The sequence below is a fragment of the Carcharodon carcharias genome, chromosome 12, assembly GCF_017639515.1.
Source record: "Carcharodon carcharias isolate sCarCar2 chromosome 12, sCarCar2.pri, whole genome shotgun sequence".
In the NCBI taxonomy this organism is placed as follows: domain Eukaryota; kingdom Metazoa; phylum Chordata; class Chondrichthyes; order Lamniformes; family Lamnidae; genus Carcharodon; species Carcharodon carcharias.
This window is the reverse complement of record NC_054478.1, coordinates 1,875,978-1,890,392: the sequence shown is the minus strand read 5'-3', so window position 1 is coordinate 1,890,392 and position 14,415 is coordinate 1,875,978. Positions and strand designations below refer to the sequence as shown.

Genomic DNA, 14,415 nt, shown 5'->3' with positions numbered 1-14,415 from the left:
CCCACCAGTAATGTAACCCAGTGTTATTCAGTCACAGATTTGTTCCCACGAGCACTGTAGCCCAGTATTATACAGTGACAGACCCAACCCCACCAGTACTGTACCCCAGTGTTATACAGCGACAGAACCGTCCACACCAGTAAAGTAGCCCAGTATTATACAGTGACAGGCAGGACAGAGCCAGTGCTGTCCCGTTGCGCTATTGAGTGACAGACCTATTCTCACCAGTACTGTACCCCAGTGTTAAACATTGACAGACCTGTCCCCACCAGTACTGTACCCCAGTGTTATACAGTGACAGACCTGTCCCCACCAGTACTGTAGCCCAGTGTTATACAGAGACAGACCTGTCCCAACCAGTACTGTAACCCAGTGTTATACACTGACATACCTGTCCCACCAGTACTGTACCCCAGTGTTATACAGTGACAGACCTGTCCCCACCAGTACTGTACCCCAGTGTTATACAGAGACAGATCTGTCCCAACCAGTACTGTAACCCAGTGTTATACAGTGACAGACCCGTCCCCACCAGTACTGTAACCCAGTGTTATACAGTGACATACCTGTCCCACCAGTACTGTACCCCAGTGTTATACAGCGACAGAACCGTCCCCACCAGTACAGTAGCCCAGTGTTATACAGTGACAGGCAGGATCCAGCCAGTACAGACCCGTTGCGCTATTGAGTGACAGACCTATTCTCACCAGTCCTGTACCCCAGTGTTAAACATTGACAGACCTGTCCCCACCAGTACTGTACCCCAGTGTTATTCAGTGACAGATCAGTCCCCACCTGTACTGTACCCCAGTGTTATACAGTGACAGACCTGTCCCCACCAGTATTGTACCCCAGTGTTATACTGTGACAGACCTGTCCCCACCAGTATTGTACCCCATTGTTATACAGTGATAGACCTGTCCGCACCATTATTGTACCCCAGTGTTATACAGAGACAGACCTGTCCGCACCATTATTGTACCCCAGTGTTATACAGAGACAGACCTGTCCCCACCAGTAATGTACCCCAGTGTTATACAGTGACAGACCTGTCCCCACCAGTATTGTACCCCAGTGTTATACAGTGACAGACCTGTCCGCACCATTATTGTACCCCAGTGTTATACTGTGACAGACCTGTCCGCACCATTATTGTACCCCAGTGTTATACAGAGTCAGACCTGTCCCCACCAGTAATGTACCCCATTGTTATACAGTGACAGACCTGTTCCCACCAGTATTGTACCCCAGTGTTATACAGTGACAGACCCGTCCGCACCAGTATTGTACCCCATTGTTATACATTGACAGACCCATCCAAACCAGTACTGTACCCCAGTGTTTTAGAGTGACAGACCTATCGCCATCAGTACTGTACCCCAGTGTTATACAGTGACAGACCTGTCCCCACCAGTACTGTACCTCATTGTTATACATTGACAGACCCATCCAAACCAGCACTGTACCCCAGTGTTGTACAGTGACAGACCCAACCCCACCAGTACTGTACCTCAGTGTTATACAGTGACAGACCCGTCCCCACCAGTACTGTACCCCAGTGTTATACAGTGACAGACCTGTCCCCACCAGTACTGTATCCCAGTGTTATACAGTGCCAGACCCGTCCCCACCAGTATTGTACACCAGTGTTATACAGTGACAGACCTGTCCGTACCATTATTGTACCCCGAGTGTTATACAGAGACAGACCTGTCCCCACCAGTAATGTACCCCAGTGATATCCAGAGACAGACCTGTCCCCACCAGTAATGTACCCCAGTGTTATACAGTGACAGACCCGTCCCCACCAGTATTGTACCCCAGTGTTATACAGTGACAGACCTGTCCCCACCAGTTTTGTACCCCCGTGTTATACAGTGACAGACCCGTCCCCACCAGTATAGTCCCCCAGTGTTATACAGTGACAGACCTGTCCCAATCAGTACTGTACACCGGTGCTATACAGTGACAGACCTGTCCCCACCAATACTGTACCACAGTGACATACAGTGACAGATCTGACCCCACCAGTAATGTAACCCAGTGTTATTCAGTCACAGATCTGTTCCCACGAGCACTGTAGCCCAGTATTATACAGTGACAGAACCAACCCCACCAGTACTGTACCCCAGTGTTATACAGCGACAGAACCGTCCACACCAGTACAGTAGCCCAGTATTATACAGTGACAGGCAGGACAGAGCCAGTGCTGTCCCGTTGCGCTATTGAGTGACAGACCTATTCTCACCAGTACTGTACCCCAGTGTTAAACATTGACAGACCTGTCCCCACCAGTACTGTACCCCAGTGTTATACAGTGTCAGACCCATCCAGACCAGTACTGTACCCCAGTGTTATGCAGCGACAGACCTGTCCCCACCAGTACTGTAGCCCAGTGTTATACAGAGACAGACCTGTCCCAACCAGTACTGTAACCCAGTGTTATACACTGACATACCTGTCCCACCAGTAATGTACCCCAGTGTTATACAGTGACAGACCTGTCCCCACCAGTACTGTACCCCAGTGTTATACAGTCACAGACCTGTCCCACCAGTACTGTAACCCAGTGTTATACACTGACATACCTGTCCCACCAGTACTGTACCCCAGTGTTATACAGTGACAGACACGTCCCCACCAGTACTGTACCCCAGTGTTATACAGAGACAGACCTGTCCCAACCAGTACTGTAACCCAGTGTTATACACTGACATACCTGTCCCACCAGTACTGTACCCCAGTGTTATACAGTGACAGACACGTCCCCACCAGTACTGTACCCCAGTGTTATACAGAGACAGACCTGTCCCAACCAGTACTGTAACCCAGTGTTATACAGTGACAGGCAGGAGCCAGCCAGTACAGTCCCGTTGCGCTATTGAGTGACAGACCTATTCTCACCAGTACTGTACCCCAGTGTTAAACATTGACAGACCTGTCCCCACCAGTACTGTACCCCAGTGTTATTCAGTGACAGACCAGTCCCCACCTGTACTGTACCCCAGTGTTATACAGTGACAGACCTGTCCGCACCATTATTGTACCCCAGTGTTATACTGTGACAGACCTGTCCGCACCATTATTGTACCCCAGTGTTATACAGAGACAGACCTGTCCCCACCAGTAATGTACCCCAGTGTTATTCAGTGACAGACCTGTTCCCACCAGTATTGTACCCCAGTGTTATACAGTGACAGACCCGTCCCCACCAGTATTGTACCCCATTGTTATACATTGACAGACCCATCCAAACCAGTACTGTACCCCAGTGTTTTAGAGTGACAGACCTATCGCCATCAGTACTGTACCCCAGTGTTATACAGTGACAGACCTGTCCCCACCAGTACTGTACCTCATTGTTATACATTGACAGACCCATCCAAACCAGTACTGTACCCCAGTGTTATACAGTGACAGACCCAACCCCACCAGTACTGTACCCCAGTGTTATACAGTGACAGGCAGGACCCAGCCAGTACTGTCCCGTTGCACTATTGAGTTACAGACCTATTCTCACCAGTACTGTACCCCAGTGTTAAACATTGACAGACCTGTGCCCAGCAGTACTGTACCCCAGTGTTATTCAGTGACAGACCTGTCCCCACCAGTACTGTACCCCAGTGTTATTCAGTGACAAATCTGTATCCACCAGTACCGTACCCCAGTGTTATACAGTGACAGACCTGTCCCAATCAGTACTGTACACCGGTGTTATACAGTGACAGACCTGTCCCCACCAATACTGTACCCCAGTGTCATACAGTGACAGATCTGACCCCACCAGTAATGTAACCCAGTGTTATACAGTCACAGATCTGTTCCCACGAGCGCTGTAGCCCAGTATCATACAGTGACAGACCTGTCCCCACCAGTATTGTACCCCAGTGTTATACAGTGACGGACCCGTCCCCACCAGTATTGTACCCCAGTGTTATACACTGACAGACCTGTCCCCACCAGTATTGTACCCCAGAGTTATACAGTGACAGACCTGTCCCCACCAGTACTGTACCCCAGTGTTATACAGTGACAGACCCAACCCCACCAGTACTGTACCCCAGTGTTATACAGCGACAGAACCGTCCCCACCAGAACAGTAGCCCAGTGTTATACAGTGACAGGCAGGACAGAGCCAGTACTGTCCCGTTGCGCTATTGAGTGACAGACCTATTCTCATCAGTACTGTACCCCAGTGTTAAACATTGACAGACCAGTCCCCACCAGTACTGTACCCCAGTGTTATACAGTGACAGACCCGTCCAGACCAGTACTGTACCCCAGTGTTATACAGTGACAGACCTGTCCCCACCAGTATTGTACCCCAGTGTTATACAGTGACAGACCTGTCCCCACCAGTATTGTACCCCAGTGTTATACAGTGACAGACCTGTCCCCACCAGTACTGTACCCCAGTGTTATACAGTGACAGACCATTCCCCACCGGTACTGTACCCCAGTGTTATACAATAACAGACCGGTCCCCACCAATAATGTACCCCAGTGTTATACAGTGACAGACTTGTTACCATGAGCACTGTACCCAGTGTTTTACAGTGACAGGCCTGTCCCCACCAGTACTGTACCCCAGTGTTACACAGTAACAGACTAGTCTCCACCATTACTGTACCCAAGTGTTCTACAGTCACAGACACATCCCCACCAGTATTGTACCCCAGTGTTACACAAGGACAGACCTGTTCCCACCAGTAATATACCCCAGTGTTATACAGTGACAGACCCGTCCCCACCAGTAAAGTATCCCAGTGTTATACAGTGACAGACTTGTCCCCACAAGTATTGTACCCCAGTGTTATACAGTGACAGACCTTTCTCCACCAGTGTTGTACCCCCGTGTTATACAGTGACAGACCCATGCAGACCAGTACTGTACCCCAGTGTTATACAGAGACAGACTTGTTCCCACGAGCACTGTACCCCTGTGTTATACAGTGACAGACCTGTCCCCACCAGTACTGTACCCCAGTGTCATACATTGACAGACCTGTCCCCACCAGTACTGTACCCCAGTGTTATACATTGACAGACCCATCCCCACCAGTACTGTACCCCAGTGTTATACAGTGACAAACCCGTCCCCACCAGTACTGTACCCCAGTGTTATACAGTGACAGACCTGTCCCCACCAGTAATGTACCCCAGTGTTATACAGTGACAGACCCGTCCCCACCAGTACTGTACACCAGTCTTATGCAGTGACAGACCTGTCCCCACCAGTAATGTACCCCAGTGTTATCCATTGACAGACCCATCCCCACCAGTACTGTACCTCAGTGTTATACAGTGATAGACCTGCCCCCACCAGTACTCTACCCCAGTGTTATACAGTGACATACCCGTCCCCACCATTACTGTAACCCAGTGTTATACAGTGACAGACCTGTCCCCACCAGTACTGTCCCCCAGTGTTATACAGTGACAGAACCGACTCCACCACCAGTACTGTACCCCTGTGTTATACAGTGATAGACCCATCCCCACCAGTACTGTACCCCAGTGTCATAAAGTGACAGACCTGACCCACCAGTACTGTACCCCAGTGTTATACAGTGAAAGGCAGGACCCAGCAAGTACTGACCCCCTGTGCTATTGAGTGACAGACCTATTTTCACCAGTACTGTACCCCAGTGTTATACAGTGACAGACCTATTCTCACCAGTACTGTGCCCCAGTGTTATATAGTGACAGACCTGTCCCCACCGGTACTGTACCCCAGTGTTATACAGTGACACACTTGTCCCCACCAGTATTGTACCCCAGTGTTATACAGTGACAGACCTGTCCCCACCGGTACTGTACCCCAGTGTTATACAGTGACAGACCTGTCCCCACCGGTACTGCACCCCAGTGTTATACAGTGACAGATCTGTCCCCACCAGTACTGTACCCCAGTGTTATACAGTGACAGATCTGTCCCCACCAGTACTGTACCCCAGTGTTATACAGTGACAGACCTGTCCCCACCAGTACTGTATCCCAGTGTTATACAGTGACAGACCTGTCCCCACCGGTACTGTACCCCAGTGTTATACAGTGACATACCTGTCCCCACCAGTACTGCACCCCAGTGTTATACAATGACAGATCTGTCCCCACCAGTACTGTACCCCAGTGTTATACAGTGACAGACCTGTCCCCACCAGTACTGTATCCCAGTGTTATACAGTGTCAGACCTGCCCCCACCAGTACTGTAACCCAGTGTTATACAGTGATAGACCTTTTCCCACGAGCACTGTAGCCCAGTGTTATACAGTGAAACCAGCTTATATTTCAACTCTTTCTTGGACTCGAACTCAAGTTCTGTCGAAGGGTCATGAGGACTCGAAACGTCAACTCTTCTCTTCTCCGCCGATGCTGCCAGACCTGCTGAGTTTTTCCAGGTAATTCTGTTTTTGTTTTATACAGTGACAGACCTGTCCCCAGCAGTACTGTCCCGTGTCTTGTACAGTGACAGGCAGGACCCAACCAGTACTGTCCCCCAGTGCTATTGAGTGACAGACTTATTCTCACCAGTGCTGTAGCCCAGTGTTATACAGTGACAGACCTCTCCCTTGAGTACTGTAGCTTAAATATTGAACAGTGACAGGAATGTCCCCACCATTGCTGTAACCCAGTTTTTCCAGTGATGGTCCAGACCCCACCAGTATTGTACCCCAGTGTTATACAGTGACAAACCTGTCCCCACCAGTACTGTACCCTAGTGTTATACAGTGATAGACCTGTCCCCAACAGTACTGTATCCCAGTGTTATACAGTGACAGACCTCTCCCTTGAGTACTGTAGCTTAAATATTAAACAGTGACAGGAATGTCCCCACCATTGCTGTAACCCAGTTTTTCCAGTGACGGTCCAGATCCCACCAGTACTGTACCCCAGTGTTATGCAATGTTGGTTCTGTCCCCATCAGTACTGTAGCCCAGTGTTATACAGTGACAGACCTGTCCCCACCAGTACTGTACCCCAGTGTTATACAGTGACAGACCCATCCCCACCAGTATTATATCCCATTGTTATACAGTGATGTACCTGCGCGCAGCAGGACTCTTTCTGGACCATTCATAATTTGTAATATCGTGATCAATGTTACTCTCAACCGTTCCTTCTGTGAAAATTTTCTGCACTCTCTCCAATGCCTTCGCATCCTTCCTGAAGTGCAGTATCCAGAACTGGACACAATACTCCAGCTGAGGCCAAACTACTGACTCTACAAGTTCAACATAACCTCCTTGCTCTTATCCTCTATGCCATATTAAAAAGCCCAGGATACTGTATGCTTTATTTACCGCTCTCTCCTACTCTCCTGCAACCATCAACGACGTGTGCGCATATACACCCAGGCCCCTCTGCTCCTACACCCCCTTTATCTTATATAGTGTCTGCATGTTCTTCCTACCAAAATGAATCACTTCACATTTCTCTGCATTGAACTTCATCTGTCACCTCTCTTCCCATTCCACCAACCTGTCTGTGTCTCTTTGAAGTTCTAAACTACCCTCCTCACAGTTCACAATTCTTCCAATTTTCATCACATCCACAAATTTTGAAATTATGCCCTGTTCACCAAGGTCTAGGTCATTAATATACATCAGAAAACGCAAGGGTTCCAGCACTGATCCCTGGGGAACTCCACTACAAACCTTCCCCCAGCCCGAATAACATCCATTAAACACTGCTCTCTGTTTCCTGTCACTCCCCACCTACTCCACTTCTGTACACCCACAGGGGGATTGGTCTCCCAGCTATGTCTCAATGCAAAATCTATTGGTCAGAGGTTGGGAATTCTGCAGTGAGTAACTCACCTCCTGGCTCCCCAAAGCCTTTCCACCATCTACAAGGCACAAGTCAGGAGTGTGATGGAATACTCCCCACTTGCCTGGATGAGTGCAGCTCCCACAACACTCAAGAAGCTTGACACCATTCAGGACAAAGCAGCCCACTTGATTGGCACCACATCCACAAACATTCACTCCCTCCGTCACTGACACACAGTAGCAGCAGTGTGTGTACCATCTATAAGATGCACTGCAGGAATTCACCAAGGCTCCTTCTACAGCACCTTCCAAACCCACGACCACTACCATCTAGAAGGACAAGGGCAGCAGATAGATGGGAACCCCACCACCTGGAAGTTCCCCTCCAAGTCACTCACCATCCTGCCTTGGAAATATATCACTGTTCCTTCACTGTTGCTGGGTCAAAATCCTGGAACTCCCTTCCTAACAGCACTGTGGGTGTACCTACACCACATGGACTGCAGCGGCTCAAGAAGGCAGCTCACCACCACCTTCTCAAGGGTAATTAGGGATGGGCAATAAATGCTGGCCCAGCCAGTGAAGCCCACACCCCGTGAATGAATTTTAAAAAAGCACAAGAAACAGCCATCAACCACGACTCTCAGTTTCCTGTCACCTTGCTAATTCCATACCCATGTTGCTACTGTCCCTTTTACTCCATGAGCTATAACTGTGCTCCCAAGCCTGTTGTGTGGCACTGTATCAAATGCCTTTTGGAAGCCAATGTATGCCACATCAACAGCATTACCCTCATCAACCTTCTCTGTTGTCTGTTCAAAAAACTCCAATAAGTTAGTTAACCGTGATTTTCCCTTAAGAAATCTGTGTTGGCTTTCTGTATTTAACCTATCTTTTTCCAAGTGACTATTAATTTTGTCCCAAATTACTGTTTCTAGAAGTTATCCCCTCACCGAAGTTAAAGTGTGGTTGCTAAGCTTATCTTTATGTCCGTTTTTGAACAAGGATGTAAGATTTGCAATTCTCCAGTCCTCTGGCACCATCAGCTGAGTCCAAGGAAGGATGAAAAATTATGGCCAGTGCCTTCCCCATTTCCAGTCTCACTTCCCTCAGTATCCTTGGATACATCTCATCCAGTCCTGGTGTCTTATCAACTTTAATTTTTGACATTCTACCCAAAACCTCCTCCATAGCAATTTTAAACCCTTCTAGATCTGAATTTCCTTCCTCTTTCACTGTGGGCTGGGTAACATCTTATTCCTTGGTAAAGACCTAGAGACCCTCCTCATTTTACCACCTTTGACTATTTATATACCTAGAGAAGACTTTGGAACTCCCTTTTATGTTAGCTTCCTAATTTAACAGGAGAAAAATTAGCACAGTTCCTGCTCCTGATCACTGTCCAGTGACTCCTGAGTTAGACAGAGAGAGGGGGAATCAGCCAGGGTCCCTACTCCTGATCACTGTCCAGTGACTCCTGAGTTACAGAGAGAGGGGGAATCAGCCAGGGTTCCTGCTCCTGATCACTGTCCAGTGACCCCTGAGTTACAGAGAGAGGGGGAATCAGCCAGGGTCCCTGCTCCTGATCACTGTCCAGTGACTCCTGAGTTACAGAGAGAGGAGGAATCAGCCAGGGTTCCTGCTCCTGATCACTGTCCAGTGACTCCTGAGTTACAGAGAGAGGGGGAATCAGCCAGGGTCCCTACTCCTGATCACTGTCCAGTGACCCCTGGGTTAGAGAGAGAAGGGGAATCAGCCAGGGTCCCTACTCCTGATCACTGTCCAGTGACCCCTGAGTTACAGAGAGAGGGGGAATCAGCCAGGGTCCCTACTCCTGATCACTGTCCAGTGACTCCTGAGTTACAGAGAGAGGGGGAATCAGCCAGGGTCCCTGCTCCTGATCACTGTCCAGTGACCCCTGGGTTAGAGAGAGAAGGGGAATCAGCCAGGGTTCCTGCTCCTGATCACTGTCCAGTGACCCCTGAGTTACAGAGAGAGGGGGAATCAGCCAGGGTTCCTGCTCCTGATCACTGTCCAGTGACCCCTGAGTTACAGAGAGAGGAGGAATCAGCCAGGGTTCCTGCTCTTGATCACTGACAAGTGACCAGGTGCTAGAAAACAGGTCAGTGCCAGTTCAGGCCAGGGCTGGTCCTGCTGGTGAAGACCTACATATACAATTGAAGATGAAGCCCGGAGAAGTGGATGAGTTCCTGGAGACTCCAGTTGTCTTTGGGATGATGTGTGTGAGAGATCATGTTGTCAGGTGCAGTGCAGACATTATGGGATAGGAGGGGAGAGAAGTGTGAGCTCTGGTTAACACACACCTGCTAACACAAACCTAGAAACTGCAGTCCATTCACACCTCTATCCCAATCTAGATTTGTATCCTATCCTTTTCTCCCAACCCATTCCAAATTCATGTCCTTGTCCCTATCCCATTCCAGATCTAAATTCCATCAACTGATTCCTGATTCCTACTCCAGTCTAATTCCTAATCCATTCCCCCAAAGGAGTCCTTATTCCCATTCACCGACCTGAGTTCCAATCTCCATTCATCAATCCCTGAACCTATTCACATTACAGAATCAGAATCACAGAATCTCAGTGCAGAAGAGGCCCTTCGGCCCATCGAGTCTGCACCAACACGTGAGAAACACCTGACCTACCTACCTAATCCCATTTACCAGCACTTGGCCCATTGCCTTGAATGTTATGATGTGCCAAGTGCTCATCCAGGTACTTTTTAAAGGATGTGAGGCAACCCGCCTCCACCACCCTCCCAGGCAGTGTATTCCAGACCCTCACCACCCTCTGGGTAAAAACGTTTATCCTCACATCCCCCCTAAACCTCCTGCCCCTCACCTTGAACTTATGTCCCCTTGTGACTGACCCTTCAACTAAGGGGAACAGCTTCTCCCTATCCACCCTGTCCATGCCCCTCATAATCTTGTACACCTCGATCAGGTCACCCCTCAGTCTTCTCTGCTCCAACGAAAACAACCCAAGTCTATCCAACCTCTCTTCATAACTTAAATGTTTCATCCCAGGCAACATCCTGGTGAATCTCCTCTGCACCCCCTCCAGTGCAATCACATCTTTCCTATAATGTGGCGACCAGAACTACACACAGTACTCCAGCTGTGGCCTCACCAAGTTCTATACAACTCCAACATGACCTCCCTACTTTTGTAATCTATGCCTCGATTGATAAAGGCAAGTGTCCCATATGCCTTTTTCACCATCCCACTAACATGCCCCTCTGCCTTCAGAGATCTATGGACACACACGCCAAGGTCCCTTTGTTCCTCAGAACTTCCTAGTGTCATGCCGTTCATTGAATACTTCCTTGTCCAATTACTCCTTCCAAAGTGTATCACCTCACACTTTTCAGGGTTAAATTCCATCTGCCACTTATCTGCCCATTTGACCATCCCGTCCATATTTTCCTGTAGCCCAAGACGCTCAACCTCACTGTTAACCACCTGGCCAATCTTTGTGTCATCCACAAATTTACTAATCCTACCCCCCACATAGTCATCTATGTCGTTTATACAAATGACAAATAATAGGGAACCCAGCACAGATCCCTGTGGTACGCCACTGGACACTGGCTTCCAGTCACTAAAGCATCCTTCTGTCATCACCCTCTGTCTCCTACAACTAAGCCAATTTTAAATCCACCTTATCAAATTACCCTGTATCCCATGTGCATTTGCCTTCTTTATAAGTCTCCCATGTGGGACCTTGTCAAAGGCTTTGCTGAAATCCATATAAACTACATCAACTACACTACCCTCATCTACACAGCTGATCACCTCCTCAAAACATTCAATCAAATTTGTTAGGCATGACCTCCCTCTGACAAAGCCATGCTGACTATCCCTGATCAAACCTTGCCTCTCCAAGTGGAAATAGATTCTCTCCTTCAGAAATTTCTCCAATAGTTTCCCTACCACTGACGTGAGACTCACTGACCTGTAGTTCCCTGGCTTATCTCTACAACCTTAGCTCCTGATCCCTTTCACAATCCCAACCACACTCCTGTCCATCTAACTCTCAATCCTCTGCTCCCCCATTCCCACATCCTGATCCCAATCCTACACTCTGCCCCTGTAACCCCTCCACCCCCTTACCTTTGTGCCTCATTTGCACCCCCCTCTCCCCATTCTCCACTCCTGAACCTATTCACTAATCCCATTTCCGGACCCAGATCCCATTCCCTGATCCTAGTCCCCCAACATCTTCCCCAAACCCCTTCCCAATCTCATTCCCGATCCCATTCCCTTACCTGACAGTTTTCTTGCCTGGGTTTTTCACACTTGCCGCTTTATATGGGACAATCCTGGGTTCGAATTCCTGCCACTTGGATTCACTCTCTCCTCCAGGAGCAGCAGCCACGGAGCTGGGTTTCCTTCCCCGGATTCCTGCACCTTCCCGGGGTTGGGAACATGGTTCCTCGCCCCACCCACTGCTCAATAAACTCAGGGTGAATCCCAGAGACACCCCGATCACCACTGGCCCCACTGGCCGGACCAGAGCCAAGAGCATGGAGAGTCTCATCCCGAACTGGAATCACTGGGAATAACCAGGATTCGCCGAGAATCACCGGAATCACTGGGAAACACCAGGTATCACCGGGATACACTGGGAATCACCGGGAATAACAGGGGAGCACCGGGAATCACCGGAATCACTGGGAAACACCGGGAATAACAGGGGAGCACCGGGAATCACCAGAATCACTGGGAAACACCGGGAAACACTGGGAATCACCGGGAATAACAGGGGAGCACCGGGAATCACCGGAATCACTGGGAAACACCGGGAATCACCGGAATTACTGGGAAACACCGGGAATAACAGGGGAGCACCTGGAATAGCCGGGAATAATCCGGAATCACGGGGGATTACCGGGAATAACTGAGGATCACTGGGAAGAATTGGGAATTACCGATCGGGACTGGGACCGGAATCCCCCGATCCCCAGATCCCTTTGATCAGCCGCTAGTTTCTTTGTTACAAAGTAACCGGCCTGGGGAGGAGGGGGTTCCCCTCCCTCTATCTCTCCCTCTCTCTCTATCTCTATCCCTCTATCCCTCTATCCCTCCCTCTCTCTCTATCTCTTTTCCTGCCTTTCTCTTTCCCTCTTCTCTCTCCAGCACAGTTATTATCTTTCCCGACCCCCCGCTCACTCTCCCTCTGTATTTTTCCCTCTCTCTCTCCTTCTTTCTCTCTCTTTCTCTGTTTTTAAAGTTTCTCCCTCTTTACGTGTCACCTCCTCGCTCCTCCTCCCAAACGTCACTTCTGATACTGAGATCCTGCCGAGGGCGATCGCGGGAGAGAGACAGAGAGATCCCAGTGAGAGAGGGAGATCCCAGTGAGAGAGAGAGATCCCAGTGAGAGAGAGAGATCCCAGTGAGTGAGTGTGTGAGAGAGAGAGATCCCAGTGAGAGAGAGAGATCCCAGTGAGAGAGAGAGATCCCAGTGAGTGAGTGTGTGAGAGAGAGAGATCCCAGTGAGAGAGAGAGATCCCAGTGAGAGAGGGAGATCCCAGTGAGAGAGAGAGATCCCAGTGAGAGAGAGAGATCCCAGTGAGAGAGAGAGATCCCAGTGAGAGAGGGAGATCCCAGTGAGAGAGGGAGATCCCAGTGAGAGAGGGAGATCCCAGTGAGTGAGTGTGTGAGAGAGATCCCAGTGAGAGAGAGAGATCCCAGTGAGTGGGTGTGTGAGAGAGATCCCAGTGAGAGAGAGAGATCCCAGTGAGAGAGAGAGATCCCAGTGAGAGAGGGAGATCCCAGTGAGAGAGGGAGATCCCAGTGAGAGAGGGAGATCCCAGTGAGAGAGAGAGATCCCAGTGAGTGAGTGTGTGAGAGAGATCCCAGTGAGAGAGAGAGATCCCAGTGAGTGGGTGTGTGAGAGAGATCCCAGTGAGAGAGAGAGATCCCAGTGAGAGAGAGAGATCCCAGTGAGAGAGAGAGATCCCAGTGAGACAGAGATCCCAGTGAGAGAGGGAGATCGCAGTGAGAGAGGGAGATCCCAGTGAGACAGAGATCCCAGTGAGAGAGAGAGATCCCAGTGAGTGGGTGTGTGAGAGAGATCCCAGTGAGAGAGAGAGATCCCAGTGAGAGAGATCCCAGTGAGACAGAGATCCCAGTGAGAGAGAGAGATCCCAGTGAGTGAGTGTGAGAGAGAGACAGAGAGATCCCAGTGAGAGAGGGAGATCCCAGTGAGTGAGTGTGAGAGAGAGACAGAGAGATCCCAGTGAGAGAGGGAGATCCCAGTGAGAGAGAGAGATCCCAGTGAGAGAGGGAGATCCCAGTGAGTGAGTGTGTGAGAGAGAGAGAGAGATCCCAGTGAGAGCAAGAGATCCCAGTGAGAGAGAGATCCCAGTGAGTGGGTGTGTGAGAGAGATCCCAGTGAGAGAGAGAGATCCCAGTGAGAGAGAGAGATCCCAGTGAGACAGAGATCCCAGTGAGAGAGAGAGATCCCAGTGAGTGAGTGTGAGAGAGAGAGAGAGATCCCAGTGAGAGCGAGAGATCCCAGTGAGAGAGAGAGAGATCGCAGTGAGTGAGTGTGAGAGAGAGAGAGAGATCCCAGTGAGAGAGAGAGACAGAGAGAAAGAGAGATCCCAGTGAGAGAGAG

The 14,415-nt window shown here is 49.7% G+C and overlaps 1 protein-coding gene across 1 annotated transcript in view; it reads right to left on the bottom strand.

Annotated features, from left to right (window-relative positions):
* Window positions 1-12,853, bottom strand: part of LOC121285332 (chondroitin sulfate synthase 2-like) — a 621,627-nt gene extending 608,774 nt beyond the window's left edge. Inside the window, exon 1 of the mRNA XM_041201821.1 lies at window positions 12,062-12,853. Within this exon, the coding sequence (XP_041057755.1) occupies window positions 12,062-12,333 (272 nt within the window). The 5' untranslated portion in view covers window positions 12,334-12,853. The remainder of the gene's footprint in view (window positions 1-12,061) is intronic.
* Between the last annotated feature and the right edge of the window lie 1,562 nt (window positions 12,854-14,415).